Source organism: Marmota marmota, unplaced genomic scaffold (assembly GCF_001458135.2).
Source record: "Marmota marmota marmota unplaced genomic scaffold, marMar, whole genome shotgun sequence".
Classification (NCBI taxonomy): domain Eukaryota; kingdom Metazoa; phylum Chordata; class Mammalia; order Rodentia; family Sciuridae; genus Marmota; species Marmota marmota.
The window spans coordinates 4,085,170-4,103,511 of NW_026000205.1; the positions used below are offsets into that span (position 1 = coordinate 4,085,170).

The 18,342-nt window shown below is 50.6% G+C and overlaps 1 protein-coding gene across 1 annotated transcript in view; it reads right to left on the bottom strand.

The window, feature by feature from the left end:
• Positions 1-8,835, bottom strand: part of Hif3a (hypoxia inducible factor 3 subunit alpha) — a 29,087-nt gene extending 20,252 nt beyond the window's left edge. The window contains exons 1-6 of the mRNA XM_048791236.1: positions 8,630-8,835; positions 3,530-3,720; positions 2,436-2,581; positions 847-931; positions 461-573; positions 3-72 (exon numbers count right to left, since the gene is read on the bottom strand). Coding sequence (XP_048647193.1) covers positions 3-72; positions 461-573; positions 847-931; positions 2,436-2,581; positions 3,530-3,720; positions 8,630-8,655 — 631 coding nt within the window. The 5' untranslated portion in view covers positions 8,656-8,835. The remainder of the gene's footprint in view (positions 1-2; positions 73-460; positions 574-846; positions 932-2,435; positions 2,582-3,529; positions 3,721-8,629) is intronic.
• Positions 8,836-18,342: the final 9,507 nt, after the last annotated feature.

An 18,342-nucleotide genomic window follows, 5' to 3' on the forward strand; every position in this document is an offset into this window, starting at 1 on the left:
GCCGGGGCTCCCGGCGGGGGAAGGCTGTGCGGGGGGCTTGTAGACCCTCATATGTCCGGAGCAATGCAGCACCTGGGCCGGGAGAGGGGGCGGTGGGTCCCGTGTGGGTCCTGGGTGACCCACGGGGCTGGGAGGCCAGTCCCCGCAGGCCCCACAAGGAACAGCAGAATTCCTGACTTCAGAGAGTCACCTCAGAGAGCTCCGAGGACCCAGGTTCCAGCCCCACAGGGACTCTTAAGTTCAAGTCCATAGAGATCCAGCCTGAGAAAGGTGACAAGGACCCTAGATCCCCCACCTCACGGACACCCAATTCCTAAATACCCTAAAGTTCCCCTGGGCCCAGCTTCAAGGAGCCCTGCAAAATCCTGGCCTAGGACACCGCGACTCCCAACCTCCCCAGACCTCCAGGGGCCCAGACCCCGCCCCCGCCCCCGCCCCCGCCGGCCCAGGCCCCGCCCACCTTCCAGGTGGCTGCCTTGAGGTTGAGGGTGCGCCCCCTGCTGGTGAGGGTGCTCTTCATGCGCAAGGAGAAGCACCGCTCCGTGGGGGCCTCGGGCTTCTTCTTGGACAGGCCTGGGGAGGCAAGGGGATGGCGGGCAGGTCACCCGCAGCTGCAGAGGGCCCAGCGCCCTCCAGCACCTTGGCTGCTAAAGGTGCCCCATCCCTGACGCGCAGAGTGATCGTCCACGGGAAGGGTGTGTCCCTCAGAGCCAGGCAGGGGCCATTTCTCCTCTTCACTTATGCCAATCCGGTGGTCCAGAGGAAGAGGGGGTGCGCCGGGGTGGGGTGGGGTGACCTCAGCTTGCTCTCCTGTAGAGTGGGGACAGGGGCCTCCAGGGCACTCACTTGGGCTGGGGGTCAGGGCATCCTGGAGCTCCTCTTGGTCGCAGGGATGGATGAAATCGAAAACACTGTGTCCGATGAGCTCCAGCTGCCAGAGAGGGCAGAGCAGGGGTCGGAGGAAGGGCCGCCTCAGGGGGGCCCTGGCCCTTTACCTCTTCTCTCCCTCAGCCCTGCCCCAATTCCAGCCTGGGGTGCTCCTCTGTCTCATTCATTATCATTTATTCAGCACCCACTGCTTGCCAGGCCCTCCAGGTGGGGGTGACCCCACATACAGAGCCCTGCCTTGCAGAGCCTACCGGCTAGTCTGGGGAGACAGACAGTAAAGAAACCAAGTAAAACAACATTTCACAACGATATGATAAACACCAGGAAGGCAACCAAGGCTGGGGAAAGTGACGTAATGATGGGAGGCTGTTTTAGAAAGAGTGGCCTCTTGAGAGTTTCTTTGACATTAAAAAAAAAAAAATTGTTGAACAAATCAAGTGAGGTGGTCTTGTGGCCCTGGGGTGAGTGTATTCTAAGAAGGAAAGCGGCATGAGCAAAGGCCCTGAGGTGAACCATGCCTGCTAGGCAGGAGACCCAGCTGCTTGCTTCAGTCTAGGAAATGAGCCTAGTGCTGGGAGAAGGGACAGATGGATGGGGACCCACAGGGGCTCCCAACCTGGTGGTGGCAGAATGTCATCTCACTCTTCTGACACTACCTCTTGGAAATTGGAAGCATGACTCTGCCCCTTCCTAGCTTGGGGACCTTGGGACATTCGCCTCTCTGAGTCCAAGAGTTCACACCAACAGAGGAACTGGTACCCAGAGTCAGGTAATGAGGCAGGGGAAAGGAACAGAAGGCGACTGTGGAGTCCATGTATGTGAAATAGAAAAAATAACAGGAATCCCCACATGGGGCTTGCTGTGGAGACTATTAACCAGCTCTGTTTTCTAAATGTCTCCAGTTGCCCACCCCCATGGGCCCTGCCCTCTTCTCCCACCTGTGATCCCTTGCTGATCTCCCAAACTCTACTTACTCTCCCTCCAACTCTATCCCCAGGAGGACTCTTTCTTTCTAAAGTGTGAATCGGATTCTACCCCTCCGGCACACCCTCTCCCCTGCTTCCAATCATTCCATGGCTCCCCAGTGCCCTGGACACAAACCTTCTAACTTGGCCCTACACTGTCCTGCCCTTGCTCATCTCTCAGCCTTCTCTCCCATCTTCTTCCACTGCGCCCTGCTCCGGCCGGGTGAACTTCTCCATCTTCCCACAGTGCTCTGCTTCTCTCCCCTCTGGTCCCCTGGCACGTTCTGGTTGCTCATGCCATCCTGGTCTTCGCTGCTCCCGCCCACTTCACACACCTCAGCTGGCCAGGTCCTTCAGGTTTCAGCTTGGATGTCCTTTTCTCCAGGAGTCCCCAGTACCCACCCCCCAGGCTTGGTCAGGTACCCTCTACCCCAGTCCTAGGCTGTCCCATCTCAGCCCTGACTATTCTGTCTTGCTGTCTGGTGACACACCTATATCCCCTCTGTCCTGTGAGTCCCGTAAAGGCAAGGCCAAGGCTGTGTGGTCACCAGCTCAGGGCCAGGCACGGAGCAGGCAGCTCACCTGACTGAGGCCCAGGTGTTTGCTGACATTTTCCGACAGGTAAGCCATGTCTCCCTCGGCGGTGAGCACCATGACGAAGCCCTCCAGGGCCTTCAGGTAGCAGGCATCCAGTGGCTCTCCCCCTGCTCCCACCTGGTTCCACTCCCCTGGTGCCCGGGGCGGGGGGTGGGAGGGTCAGTCAGTCCTGGGCCCACTGCAGCCAGCCTCCCTCTCCTTTCCTCACTGAGAGGAACTTACAGGTATGTCCAGGTGGGTGGGGGTACATCCTAGTGGCTTGGAGTCCCAAGCATTGGAATTGGGAGCAGGGCCTTTCAGGAGACAGAATTCTAAGGGAGTGTGACTCCTAGGAAGGCAGACCCCTAAGAAGATGCAACACCAGGGGTCCAAATTCAAGAGGGCCAGGACCTAGGGGCGTCAGACTTCTAGCTTCCCAGAATTCTTGGAGAACAGGACCTTCCAGATGGGCAGAATCATAAAGAAGCAGAGACTCCCAGGGGACAGAATTCTAAGGGCGCAGTCTCCCAAAGAAGTAAAATGCTGTGGGGCAGAGCCTGCCTGAGAGTAATTCGATTTCCTCCATAATAAAACCTTTCCAAGGTCCTGGGAGTCCAGGTGCGCGTGGGAGTGGGGGTGCGGGGGAATCCTGCAGAGTGGAATTCTAATTGGGTGGAAATTCAAGGGAATGGCTAAGGGAACAAGCTATACAACCGGATGGGCGGGAAGAGGAACTCTCAAGGAATTAAAGCTGGGCAGTAGAGCATCCAGGAAAGTCTCCTCAAGGCACCAAATCTAAAGGTTGAGGGGCCTCAGACGGCTAGGGCCCTCGCTTTGAGTTCTAAGGAGGCGGGGCTTTTCAAGAGCGCATCTAGGGGGCGGGGCCTTGAGAATGATAGACTACTAAAGGGGTGGGACTTCCAGGAGCACTGGGCTCCGACTGGCCCTGCACTTGAAGAGGCGGGGCCTCGCCCGAAGAGCGGATTCCAGGGAGGTGGGGCTCCACCGGGAAAACTCCACCCAGGGGGCGTGGCCTCTCGGGCTCAGGCTCCCCGGAGGAGGAGCCTCCCGGGGGCTGGAATTCCAGGGGCGGGGCTCACCTGCGGCACAGAGGCGGTGCATGCGCAGGTAGCTGATAGTGAGGCGCATGATGGAGGCTTTGTCCAGGTGGGCGCTGACGCCGCGCGCGAAGGGCAGCGTGTGTGCCAGCTGGTACAGCACCTCGGTCTCCTGGCTGCGCCGGCTGCGGGCCGCATCCCGGGACTTCTCCTTGCGCAGCTCGGTGCTGGACCTGCGGGCGTGGGCAGCGTTCACTGGCGGAGTTCCGGGAAGGGAAAGAGATGGATGGTACCAGCAAATGGGGCGTTTGGAGCCCGGGCTCATGGGCCTCGCTGTGTGGCGTCCTGTGGTCTGGAATGTTACAATCTGAGCCCTCCTAGCCCTGGGTTTTACCTGTGCTGGTGCCAAACCATGCTGCCCTCCTGGCGCCTCGCTCCTCTCTGTGGCATGCCTCGGACCGCTCTGTCCCCTCCCTGACTTCTAAGCAGTTTATTTCCCGAGCCGGGGACGCCCGGGGGACAGAGAGGCCTCCTGATGGGAGGGGGATGGCTGAGCTGGCCGGGGGCCAGAAGAGGGAGGGAGCTTGAAGATGGCTGGAGCTTCCCAGGTCCCCTGCCCTTCAGCCTCCGGGAGCCCCCTGCACTGCCCTTTCCCCTCCTCAGTGAGCTGAGTCCTCAGAATCTTGGAGCAGAGATATCTCAAAGTCTAAGGAGGCACCAATAGGGGCCCTAAGGGGCCGCCCGCCAGGGTGACACAGCAAACCAGCCCCGGCTTTTACCCAGCAGATAGCTCTTCACCCTCTACCTTTTAATCAACTTCAAATACCTGAATTTTGCGAGTGGGGCTGGGTTGGGGGGATGAATACTGTTTTGTTGGAAACATCTGCCACGTATAGGGTTTTCCTATATCAGTACCCGTGCCAAGTGGGAAACCCACGTAATGCCCAGACAACTCTCAAGGAAGCAAATCCATTATCCCCGTTGAACAGACCAGGAAACAGAGCAGCGAGGTGCAGCACTTGCTGCTGATGTGAGGCCAGGGGTTGAACACGGGTCTGCCCGCTCTCCTAAGATTTCTCTGTTTTATGGTCCTGGATTTATGTCCAAGTTTTAAAGTGTTTCATCCTGTTTCTGCCACCATCTTTGAATTCAAACTCCATGTCTATCTGAAGCTGTAGTTTGGCTTTTGAATAAAAAAATTAAAGGGTCTCTTGCTTCTTATATATGTAGTCTTATCTACATTTATAATATTGGCAAAAACCATTCCTAATAAGCAGCCATCAATTGCTAAGCATTATGGGTCTGACGCTGCAAGTATTCTGCTGGGTGCACTCATGCCATCCTCAGGAGACCTCTAGAGGGAAGCTTTTAGACTTCCATTGTTTGAAGGGAAAACTGAATCTCTGCGAGGTGAAGTCCTTTGCCCAAGAAGTCAGAAGGCCAGTACCTGGCTGAGCTGGGATTTTAACCCCAGCACTGAGGTTCCAAAATCTTCAGTCTTTTCTCTGATCCCCTCTTGTGATCCCCCACCTCACCCCCAATGAAGCAGAATATCTAGGAGGGGAGGCTGTCCCTTCCTAAATTCAGGGGAGCTGAGGTCATTTCTGGGGTGGCATCAACCCCACCCCCTAGCATGAGGGGTGCAGAGGAGATTTCTTGTCTGGTTGCAGAGGGAAGGAAAGCACTCAGTTCAAGAGAGTGGGAGGCACAGAAGGGGGCAGGCTAGGTCAAGGGTTGGAGGGGGTGAGATATGGTCCCCATCCCCTCCCTCTTGGCTGCCGAGGGTGGGGGGCAGGGGCCTCAGTCCTGCCTGCCCAGAGGACATTCCGTCCTGTACTGTTCTGTTCCAGCCCTGTTTGTCTTCCTGCCCAGAGGGTGGGGGTGGGCGGGCCTCCCTGAGCTGGGGGCCCTGACAGAGGGAACAGGGAGTGGGAAGAAGAACGGAGGTGGGGCGGGTGCCCCACCTCCCAGGCAGCTGGGCTCCTAATCCTCTCGGTGGCAGGCTTCTTCCTCCATAGAAGGAGCCAGCTGGTGGCTGCAGAAGGACCTCCTTCCAGCTCCCAGTCTGTTCTCCGGATGTTCTGACGGGAAGTGGGGGCCTCACTCTGGGTTTCTGGCTTTTCTGGCCTTGCAGTTAGAGTGGAAGCCAGTTCCTTGGGTTCAGGGTTCCAATCCCAACTCCACTACTTATAAGCTCTGTGGCTTTGGCCAAGTTGCACGGACCCGGTGGACACAGTAATGGAACCCACCTTGTGGGGTGTTTTGAATTTTAATGAGTTGATATATATCAAGGGCTTAGAAAACTAGACCTGGCAATTGGTTAGTGCTAAATAAAAGTTAAACTTACTCTCCCTTTGTCCACGTGAGGGATAGAAGGCTTGTGCACGGGGGAAACCTGTGGGCTTAGACAGTAACTCTGGTAGGTGCCATTATGTGTGTGGCTTTTACATGAGCACCCTGGGAGGAGGACTAGTAACGGTGTGAATCATAATGTGAGCTTTGGAGTGTTACACACTCGTGGAGCTAGAGACCCCACTAAATCCTCCCAACAACCCCCTGGGCCAGAAGTGAGCTCCCTTCATAAAAGGAAGCAGCACAGCTGGAACAATGGAGTCCCCACAGGACCAACCCAGGTGGCATCCCGGGGTGAGGGTGGGGGGCTGCTCGTCAACTCTCAGCGTTGCTCATCCACTTCTTAGTTAACCCACCCTGTACCTGGACCTTCCTTCGGGGTTATTCTGATGTGGAAGCAGGTCCTCGGAGGTGATGAACTTGCCTGAGGGCACACGGCGCTCAGAAGCAGAGCCAGGTCTGTCCACTGCCACCCAGAACTCTGACTTGAACTCAGTTTGTTGTCACCTGTCAGGAGTTCTGCCCCCCCAACCTTTTCCTCACTGGCTTCTCAACTTGGTCTGGGGTGGGGAGGAGGAGGGACGCCTCCCATTTCCCAGGATATGAAATTGGAGATCAGAGAGGCAGACACTGGCCCAAGGCCACACAGCTAAGAAGTGGGTGGGCCTGTGCCTTTCAATGCTCTTCCTCAGTGGGGGTGTCCAAGGGACCCCTCCCAGGCTCCTCTTTGCCTGGTGGCTTCAGTCTCTTCCCCTGTCCCACTGCTGCTGCCTCTGGATCTCCTCAGCTGGCCCCATGCCCAACCCTGGTCCAGCCCCTTGGCACAGGGCCCAGCCCGAGACGTGCTGCTGGATCCCTGCCACCCTTCCCCGTGTTCCAGCCAAGAACAGGGGGTAGGGCCAGGAGGCCCCAGGGTGAGGCCTGAGAAGGGGGACAGGGCCGGTCCTTCCCCCCACCAAGAGGGAGAGAAGCCCACCTCTTCCCACCCTGAAGGACTTAGACCTGGGAGCAAAGACCTGACAAAAGTAGGGAGTCCCCACCCCACATTCAGGGCTCCTCCTGGGCTCTCCTGGTTCTCTGGGTATTGAGGGGGGGGGCTCACAAACCTTTGTGGACTGGGCGGTGGCAGAGGCTTAGGTTTTATCTGGGCAGGGACCCTTCTTGGTACTGCTCAGAGGTGACCTGAGAGGCCAGAGGCAGGATTTGGGTTTGAGAAGGAACTTGGGGTGGGCGTTGGGGGAGTCTCTCTGACCCCAACTTTGCTTGTTCTCAAGGACATGGTAATCCCGTGGGATGTTCATCCCCAAAGTCCTATCTCCTCAGGGCACCCTTGACCTCCGTGGGCACCCAGATAGTGTGCCCGTAGGGACTTCCGGAGAACATCTATGCCCAGGGGTGGCTGCAAGTGCATCTGGAAGAAGGGAAGGGGGCAAGAGGGGCCCACTCACCATCACCCCCTTTGGCTGAAGTGCCATCCTGGGGGCGCAGGACCGCTGGAGCGGAGCCGGGATCCGGGTGCGAGTTATGAGTGGGTGGTGTGCAGAGTGGGATGACACCACAGGAAAGGGCTGGCCTTGGGTGGCGAGGGGGCCCCCACCCGGCCAGGAGGGGGCGCTGGGAGGGGCAGGGCCACCACAGCTGGCCCAGAAGGGGTGGGATGGAGTTCCCTGGTGGGCCCAGAGCCAGGGACTGGAATAGACTGGGAGAGAAGAGAGCCTGGAGGGGGGGGGGTAAAAAAACTTAGGGGTGTGGATGGATCTAATCAGACCTTTGAAGCCAGGGAGGCCGGAAGCCGTGAGGCTTGCTGAGCGCCTCAGATTGGATAGGAAAACCAAGGACCTGGGACATTTTCTGAGGTCCCATGGAAACCTGAGAGCGGTCCCAGAGCATAGGTTGCCTCTCTCTGCCCCAGCAGATCTGCACCTGCTGGGTGATGAACTCTAGCTGAGACTGAGCAGGGGGTGCTCCAGTTAGCTTGTGTGTGGGGGTTACCTGTTGAATCAAGCACAGTGCCTTGCCATAGGCTCTCCCCCAAATAAGGCTTGGGTGTGGCCCTCATCCCTCAGTATGCAGTGACTGGTGGCTGGGAGGGGGTAGTGGATGAATGAGGAATGGGGTCAGACTTTGGGAAAAGGGTCATGCTCGTTTCCCTGTTATGAGGGGGATGACGCTACTATTTAAAAGGATACCAAAAGGCTTCTGGGAAGGATCTCAGGCAGCTTCTAAAACGGACTTTTTCAGCCTATCTCTAGGGGAACCCAAGGTTGGGAGACTGTCATTAAGGGTCCAATCAAGGGGGATCTCTCTTCCTTTTGGTACTCAGAAGGCAAATCCCTAAGGGATTCCCTCTATCTGAGAATGGCCAGTTTGTAGGTAGGCACCCATATCCCCTGGGATCCCAAGGGTCGGAGGATGGCTAAGCACCACCTCCATTCTGAGACTTTGGAGACCAGAGGGATCACTATGCAAGGTAGAAAGGTTCCCCCCACTCCCGAAAGCCCGGGCACTGCCCAAACGCAACCACCTCCAATTCCATGTGGATCTCAAGTTTCACCCCAACCAGGCGGGGAAGCGAAGTGGGGTGTCAGGAAATAGGGGATCACGACCCCCAAACCGTTCCTGGTGAGAGGGGCGGGACAGGCAAGGAGTTGGTCTGGAAGGTGAGGCGGGGTGTGCCTCCAACCGCTCGCCCCGGGGCGTCCTTGGCTCTCATCCGCGCACCTCCCCCATCAGGGGTCCCGGGAAGGAGAGCCCCCCAATTCCCATAATTTTGTCCCTAAATCTCAGTACCTTGCGCGCTGCAGCCCCAGTGCCATGGCTCGCCGGTCTCGGCTCCCGAGCCCTCAGAAGTCCGGAGCCCCCTCCCCTAGCCTGTGAGCCCCCTCCCCAGCCCCGCCCCCGCCGCACCATTGGCTGCTCCGCACCCGGCCTGCGCTCTGGTTGGGCTATAAGCCTGTCACTCCCGAGGAGGAGGCGGGCCCAGAGGAGAAGACTTGGAACTCTGAGGGGGGATACCGCGTAACACACACCCCCAGCCACGCCCCTCGCCGTGGACTTCCTCGGCAGCCGCGCGGTCAGCCGGCCGCTCCTTCACTCGCCGGGCCTCTGAAGTTCCAAGAGAGTGCACTCTGTTCTCTGTTCCCTGTGCCAGGGGCCCATCCTCTAACCCCACCTCTGTTCCACCCCTCCATTTCCTACCGCAAGTTGGGCCCCTTTGGCCTCTTTCTTGCCCCTTCTTGTCCTCCCGCCCAGCCTCCTGAAGCCCCTCTTCCTTTCCAATGAACCCCAACCTCCCCTCCTGCTCCCAACTCCCAACCCCACGCTAATTCCACAATCCTTCCGTGTTTCCAGTCTAGCGCCCTCTCTTCCCCCCACCCTGCCCCTCCATCCCTCTCCACTGTCCCCTAACCCCTTGGCCTCCCTAACTCTCATGTTCCCACTGATGAATAATTAGTTTATGTCAAGTAAATATGTTTTAACTCAATCACACCCACTTTTTAAAAACGCTTTATTTTATTTTTTAGTTGTAGATGGACACAATATCCCCATTTTATTTTATGTGGTGCTGAGGATCGAACCCAGGGCCTCACACATGCTAGGCAAGCGCTCTACAGCTGAGCCACAAACCCAGCCCCATCACACCCACTTTTAAAAGGAACAGATAGATGGTAACTTTTTACCAGTCGAGTACGGAGAATGAGGTACAAAGCCACAGCCTTACCCACTTGGATAAGAGAGTTACGCATGTGAAAGGGATGTTCATGGATCCGTATACAGGATGCAACTGCGGGCAGGGTGGAGGACGCTGTAACAGAAGTCCATAGTGTAGCAGAAGTGACCTTGCTGATCCTTGAACTTAAGAGGCAAGTCCCAAGAGCCTCTGCACATGCAATTCCAGCTACCTGGCTCCCCACCTCACCCCAGTGTTCCATTGTTTTCTTTTGGGGAACTACTTCTCTCGTTTTTCAATCTATTTAATTTGAAAAAGGCTGGCCATACCTCTGCCCTCAACAACTCCAGAGTGGGACAGAGGACCCACACCTAGCCAATCAACTTTTGTTTTCCCTGGCCACAGTGATTGGTTCAAGGAAGGCATGTGACTTAACCCTGCCCAGTGAGAACAACCCTGAGACATTTGCTGACACTGTCAGGAAGGAGGTTTTTTATTTCTGCTAGAGTTGCCACGCTCCAGCTGATGGGCCTCAGGACTGAGGTTTAGGGGAAACTGGATCAAACCGAGGGCTTTCAGCATGCTGGGCACATGCTCTACCACTGAGCTCCACCCCAGCCCGAGGCCTACTGTGTTAACATGTAGATTGTTTCCATCTTTTGGATATTGTAAATAGTGCTGATAAGGACCTGTGTAGGCACACTTGCTTGATACCTGTTGTCAGTTCTTTCCGGAATACACCTAGAGGTGGAATTGTTGGGGCATGTGGTGATTCTGCTTAACTTTCTGAGAAACCACCCAAGACTATTCCACAGCAGATGCACCATTTCACATTCCTGCCAGCCATGAGCCAGGCTTCCAGTTTCTCCATACCCTCGCCATCACGAGGGCCATAGGCCCCTGTGGGGGAGAGAAGTCCTGCCTCTTTTGCCTTAGGGTGGAGTGTCTGCAAGAAAACCCCCCAGTTCCCAGGGCCCAGAGCTACCACCCCTCATTCTAAACTTCAAGGGTTTCCATCTCTTTTTCTTCTCTGAATGATGAGAAGCCTGTTTCCTCTCTTAGAGTGACTGCCATGCCATGGAAGGATGTTGGCTGTGTGTCCCAGGAACTGGAGGAGGGGAGTGTCCCATTGTCTTTAGGATAGGCCTCTGGTCAGGAGCACTACTTTTGTAGTTTGAGAAACCTGGGTCAACTGCAGGTTCTGTCACTTACATCATAGAGACTGTGGTGTGTGTGTGTGTGTGTGTTTGTGTATTTTTTTTGGTACTGGGGTTTGAACCAAGGCTGCTTAACCCTTGAGCCACATCCCCAGCCCATTTTAATATGTTTTACTTAGAGACAGGGTCTCGCTAAGTTGCTTAGGGTCTTGCAAAGTTGCTGAGGCTGACCTCAAACTTGCAATCCTCCTGCCTCAGCCCCCTGAGCGGCTGGGATTACAGGTGTGCTAGAGTTAATTAGATCAGATGTGTGAGTGCTTAGCATAGCACCTGGCACCTAGTGAGTCTGAAGTATTGGCTGTCATTCGCTTGTGTGAAGGTCTCCTAAATGCCACGTTTCCCTGTGCAGATGCAGAGGTGTATGTGGCACTCATGCTGGGGACTACTCCCAGCATGGTGTGATATTAAATATTAAATTGGAATTGGAGAACATCCCACTAAGTGAAAGAATCCAGACCCAGAAAGTCAAGGGTCAAATTTTTCACTCATATGTAGAAGCTAGATAAAAATAAGAGGGAAAAAGTTGTGGGGGAATCACATGAAAATAGAAGAGATCAGTGGAGAAAGGGTTGTATATTTTCTCTCATGTATGGAAGCTGGAGGGGAAAAATGAACAGCAAGTGTAGGTCTTGGAAATCAAAGGGAGATCAGTAGAATATAGGGAAGGAACTAGAGGGAAGGTTGAGGGAAGAGAAAGGAGAGATATTGGGAAACAATATCGTGTTTGTGTGCCTGTGCAAATATATATAACAATAAATCCCACCATTATGTATAATTATAATGCACCAATAATATGGGAGGGAAAAAAGGGAATCCTTGCCGGGGCCTCAGCGCACCAGCGCCCCCTAGAGGAGAATCTCTGGCCGCACTGTGGAGGCCGAGCTGCCTCTCCCAGCGTCCTGCACACCCACACCCCTGCACATACCTCAGAATCCAGCGAGGTGTGTGTGTAAATCCGCGTGGCTTCTGGCCATCGGCTGCTGCACACGCCCACCGCAAGGCTCTGACAAGGAGAGATCTCCCGGAGCCTGCAGGAAGAATCTGTTAACAGTCACCATGGCTGGAGCCGCTCCCATCTGACATAAATAGCAAGAATTTTGCACCATTTTAATAGACGTTGAGTTTTCCAGGGAAGCAGCCACATGTAATCCAACAGAAAATCGCGCTCCGTCTCGGGCAGAAGCTGCTATTGAGAAATGTCACCACTTCAGAGACACCTATCACCGACCTCTTGTGGTATTTGAGTCGCAATCTAAGCTGGTCACTCTAGTTTAGCTTCTGTCTTGGTCTCCAGAGACACTTGGATTAGTGTTTGTTCTAGGAGCTGCCCTGAGCTAAGCTGGGCTGTACCTCGGAGCTGTGTACACAGTGCTTTCTTTCCAAAACCCAAATGCTGCTGTTTTTTTTTTTTTTTGCATGATTCTTTTCTATACTAGGGATAATGCATTGCAGTTTTTTCCCTCAGAGATTATATGGCAGGTAAATCATGCTGTGTGAATTGCATTTCATAATAATAAAATAATGAGAATTTATTTATTTATTGATTTTTTTTTAAACTGGGAATTGAACGCAGAGGCACTTTACCTCTGAGCTACATCCCTAGTCAGCTGAGGCTGACCTAGAACTTGCAAGTCTCCTATGTCAACCTCCTGGGTTGCTGGGATGACAGGCGCATGCCACCAAGCCTGGCACAAAACATTCATTATTAAATAAAAGGGGAGTATGGGATTGAATAGAGAGAGGTCAGAACTGAAGGTCTAAACCAGCGATTCCCAAAGTATGGGCTGTGAGGTCCCTGGGGGTTCCTGAGATCCCTTCAGAAGATTTGGCCTTTGATCCACAGTGTCAAAACTATTTTCACAGTACTGCTAAGATGTCGTTTGCCTTGCTCCTTTCCCCAGCATACAGCGATGTCTTCCAGCAGTTATGTGACATGCGATGGTGTGATTGCTCTGATATGAACACGTAAAACATTTATTATGGTTATTTTTTAAATGACTAAATAAATCTTCTAAAATTTTTAAATTTAAATTCTTTTAAAAATACTTCTTGTAGTTGTAGATGGACACAATACCTCTATCTATCTATCTATCTATCTATCTATCTATTTAATGTGGTGCTGATAATCGATCCCAGAGCCTCACACATGCTAGGTGAACGCTCTACCCCTGAGCTACAACCCCAGCCATAAATTTAAATTCATACAAAATTAATGTTGGTAGGTAACCAGTGATGTGATGAGCCATCCTCCAGTGGCTCAGGAGGGCCTGTTGTTAAATTTTGAGAATCAGGCAAGCCACTTGTTAAAGTTTGATAGCTTGAAACGGATCATTTTGTCAGTATTTATACTATGGAAATTGGCAAATGCTAAATGAGAGCTTTTTTTTCCTTCCTTGGAGAGCCGTGTGATGAGAACCCCATTTTATTTATCCCACAACAGCTCTTTGGGAGTCCTCAATAATTTTTAAAAGCATAAAGGAGCTCCGTGCTTAAATTTGAGATCTAAACCCCAAAGCAGTCAAGCCCTAACTGAACCTGACGCGCCCTCTGGTGGTAGTAATTAGAACGACTCTGACCATAAAAGCCTGCACACCTAAAAAACCTGGGTGTGCATGTGTTTATTTGGTTGTGAAGAAGTAGCAACACAGGCATAAGAGTCTCATTGGTTACATATTTTCTTTTCATTTATTTGAACACAGGAGTGTTTAAACACTGAATCACATTCCCCAGCATCCCTTTTCTCCCAAAGACAGTGTCTTATAAATTGCTTTGGGCCTAAATTGCTGAGGCTGACCTTGAACTTGTGATCCTCTTGCTTCAGCCTCTGGAGTTGCTAGGATTACAGGCGTGTGCCACAACGCCAGGCTTGGTTAATATTTTTAGTGGCTTGATTTTACATTTTCATATCTCCAGTTCATTGAATGACAACATGCCAGGAACTGTTAATAAACATTTCAGCTCATTCCACTTAACCTCCCGTTTATCTGACGAGGTAATTACCTCCCCACTTTCTTTTCCTGAATCATTTGAGAGTAAGTGGCAACATAATGTCGCATTGACTCACCTCTGAATATATTATTGTGTAATTCTGACAAATAAGCGTGTTCTCAGGTTATCAAACCAGGATCAGGAATTAACACTAGAACTTACTACCATGGGATCCTCAGGTTCCGTCAGTTGGACAGTTATCTTCATAGCATCCACCCTAACAAGAGGGCTCAGTTCAGAACCACAAATACTGCTGGACATGGTGGTGCACACCTGTAATCCCAGGGACTCAGGAGGTGGAGGCAGGAGGATTGCAAGTTCAAAGCCAGCCTCAGCAACTTAGCGGGTCCGAAGCAACTCAGCAAGATCTGTTTCTAAATAAAATATTTAAAAAAAGGGTTGAGGATGTGGCTTAGTGGTTGAGCACCCCTGGGTTCAATCTTTGGTACCAAAAAAAAAGTATGTATACACACACACACACACACACACACACACATATATATATATGTATATATATATATATGTAAATATATATAATTTTATTGTTTATTTTTCATGGTCTTCCCACTTTTGAAGATCACCAGCTGTCATTCTCCTCCTCCTCCTCATTAATACTATTTTTAAGTGCTGGGAATGGAACCCAGGGCCTCAGGCATGCTAGGCAAGCATTCTACCTCTGAGCTACACCCCCACCAGCCAATTATTTTGTAGAATATTCTTTTTTTTTTAAAGAGAGAGAGAGAGGGAGAGAGAGAATTTTAATATTTATTTTTTTAGTTTTCGGCAGACACAACATCTTTGTTTGTATGTGGCGCTGAGGATCGAACCCGGGCCGCACACATGCCAGGCGAGCCTGCTACCGCTTGAGCCACATCCCCAGCCCTAGAATATTCTTTAACTGGTTTTGTCTGGGTTTTTCTCATGATTAGCATCAGAATATTCATCTCAGGCAGGGGCATCAGAGACAGTGTGGTACTGGCACAAAGATAGATGTTATACATCAGTCGATTTGAGTGTCCAGAAATAAAACCATATGACTCTGTTCAATTGATTTCAACAAATGTGCCAAGACCATTCAATCTGGACAAAATAGCTTTTTTTTTTTTTATGGTGCTGGGGATTGAACCCAGGTACACAGAATGAGTGAACAGATTTGCAAATCATCTATCTGATAAAGGACTTGTGTCCAGAATATATAAAGAACCTCTGCGATTCAACAGAAAGACAAATAACCAATTAAAATGGACAAAAGATTCAAATTGACATTTTTCCAAGAAAGATTTGCAGATAGCCAATAAGCAATGAAAGATGCTTGACATCATCATTCACCAGGGAAATGCAAATCAAAATCACAGCGAGACAACACTTTGCACCTACTTGGAGGATCACAGTCAAAAAGTGGCACAATAACAAGGTGTCGAGGATGTGAAGGAAGAGCCTTCCTCAGACATGGCTGGTGCAAATGTAAAGCGCCATAGTCACTTTGGAAAATGGTCTGGCAGTTCCTCCAGGAGTCTGACACAGAGTTACAAGATGAAAAAATGTAAGATTGGAAAGGAAGAAGTAACACTGTCCCTATTTGCAAGGACATAATTTTCTACATAGATGATCCTAAGGAATCTACCAAACAAAACGTCGAACAAAACATCCTAGAATGAAAAAGTAAGTTCAAAGTGGAAATATATGAAAACATATGAAAATCAAATTTATTTCTATATATTATCAGTTGGTCCCTAAGTTAAAAGTACAACTCAAATACAGTCACTCACAAAATGAAACAGGGGTTAATAAAATTTAACAGGTATGGGACTTGGATCCTGAACAATATTAATCTGTAATGAAATAAATCAGAGAAAATTTAAATGAATGCAGAGATATAGCATCTTCCCAGACTGGAAGAATCAACATGTCAAAATTTGGATGAATCATGTCAATTTCCCCCAAATTGATGTACAGTCATTTCTTGGTGTCTGCAAGGAATAGGTTCCAGGACCCCCATGGCACTTCCATGGATGTTCAAGTTCATGTAAATATTAAAGTCCATGTCCCTATAAAATGCCACAGCATTCACACATAACTTAGCACACCCTCTTGATACTTGAATCCCTAAATGGCTTATATATACTGCTCAGTATGATGTGAACGTTATGTAAATAATAGTTATACTGTGCAGTTCAGGCATTAATGACAAGAAAAGTCTGCAAACGTTCAATGTTCAATGCATTAACATTTCCAATCTGCCTGTGGTTAAATGAATCCTTGGAGGCAGATCCGGTGGATACCGTGGGATGAGTCCATTAAAACGTAGCTAAGCGCTCACTGTGTGTTGTATTTAGGATTTCTTTGCAGAGGCACATTTATTTACTAACTAAAGGAATAATTCTAATTAAACACTTTGAAATAGTTGCACGTGAAATGTTTGTGATAAAGGTAATTGAACAGCCATGAGAAAGTGGAGGAGAGGCCTGAAATCCTGGCAGCTCTGGAGGATAAGGCAGGAGGATCATGAGTTCAAAGCCAGCCTCAGCAACTTAGCCAGGTCCTGAGCAACTTGGCAAGACCCTATTTCAAAATAAAATATAACAAGGGTTGTGGATGTGACTCAGTGATTAAGCACCCCTGGGTTCAATCCCTGGTACCAAAAAAAAAAACCCAAAAAACAAAACAAACAAACAAACAAACAAAAACCCACAGAAAAACCAAAAAGTAGAGGAGAGGGAGGGAGATGACAGGAGAGAGGGAGGAGGAGACAGAGGGAGAAGAGGACACTTGCTCGTTTTAAGTTCTCAAACTTAATTCCTGGCCAAAGTGATGGTGGGATTTTTAGTCTAGTTTTTCATAGACCAGAACATTGTTCATGACGAAGTCCACCACTAATTTTCTATCTTTCAATTTTCTGGTTTTGTGCTTTTCTTCTGGTCCCACTGCTAATTCTGAACCAACGTACCACGGTGCTGTTTTGATGGTGAGGTTTTTTGCCATCAGGAGTAAAGACCCGGTCTGGCTTGACCAGTGCATCCATTTTTCGCAGCGCTAACCTCGCTCCTACACAAGCCAATGCTTGTGCCCTCTACCAGGTTCCTTGCAGCTGCTGAGAGGTGGTCGAAGTAAGTGCGGTGGGCATGCGCAGTGAGGAGCAGGGTATGACAGGGTGAACTAGATCCACCTGCTCCCTCCATTGTTTTAAGCACGGGGAAACCATGGCAAACAGGACAAAGCGCTCGGATACTGCCAAAGTCATCTGAACACCTAGACAGATAGTAAGGGGTGGGTAATGTATACAGCTCAGATACACTGGGCAGTGGGATGATTCAGCAAGCTGGCCAGCACCAGACTTCATCACACTCTTTAGAACAACGAGCAATTGAAACATGAATTGTTTATTTCTCAAAATTTCCATTCAATATTTTTGGAAGGAGTTGACTGGGAGTAACTGAAATCTCAGAAAGTGAAATACAGAAAAGAGGGGACTACTGTTAAATAAAGCAAAGGAGTCAGGGCACCAAAGGTGTGAGTCTTTGCTTTAGTTGGGAGTGTCCCTTTCCTTGGCTAATCATCTTTAAACTCTAGATTTCATTTGGTCACACACTGAAGTGCAGTCACCTAAAACTTCTATTCAGATCTTATTAACGGTGACCCTCATAGGTGGCCTGTTCCTTACCTTTCTGGGGATGGAACCAAAGGCTTATTTGGGTTGGGTAACAACTCTGCAAGTAAATGAGCTCATTTTTTTTTTTTTTTTTGGTAATGGGAATTGAACCCAGTGGTGCTCTACCATTGACCTCTACCCCTAGATCTTTATTTTGAAACAGGATCTCACTGAGTTGCCCAAGCTGGCGTCCAATTGTGACTGTCTTGCCTCGGCCTTCCTAGTAGCTGGGATTTCAAGTGTGCCTCAAGGTACCTCACCACAGGGAATATTAATAAGTAGCCTGAATACTTTTGTATCAATGATCAGGGAGCGGAAAGGGGAGAACTTTAACCCATTACATCCCAATTAAATTTTGTGCATAGCTTAATGAAATTGACACAGTTGCCTTAAAATAGGTTGTCAATGATAATCTGAACTTTATCCTTTATATTTTCAAATGCTCGAATCATACACCCATTACTTTATCAAAAGTATAGAACTCTAAAACCTTATTTTTTATATCAAAAGTGACTGTAAATAGTATATTTGTGGCTCAATTTAAGCTTTGATAGGTGTCGGGCATAGGTTTGGGACTTAATGGGTTAAAGGCCTGTCTGCCCGCTTCCACCACAAGGGGAAGCCAGAGTGCGCGTTGATAACTCAGGGACAGGAATCCGAGGTGAGGTACCCTGACCTGGTGAGGACCCAGCCTAGAGGAAGTTGATAGTCCCCCGCAATCCAGTTAAGTGCCTAAATGAACAGGCTTCAGAGGATTTCTCCAACCCCTGTGGTCTCCTGAATCTTGTGGCCTCTGACAGCTGCTAAAACTGTCTAAGTTCAGGGCCCAAATCACTCAGCACCTTCCAGGCTTGGCTGAAATGTGGGTTTCCCCCTATGACGGAGAACACGGCTATCTGTCCCACCCCCCCACACTCCCAATCCGGGTCAAGTTATCTTATTTCTGTTCTCACCCTCTGACATCCCAAACAGAGAGGGA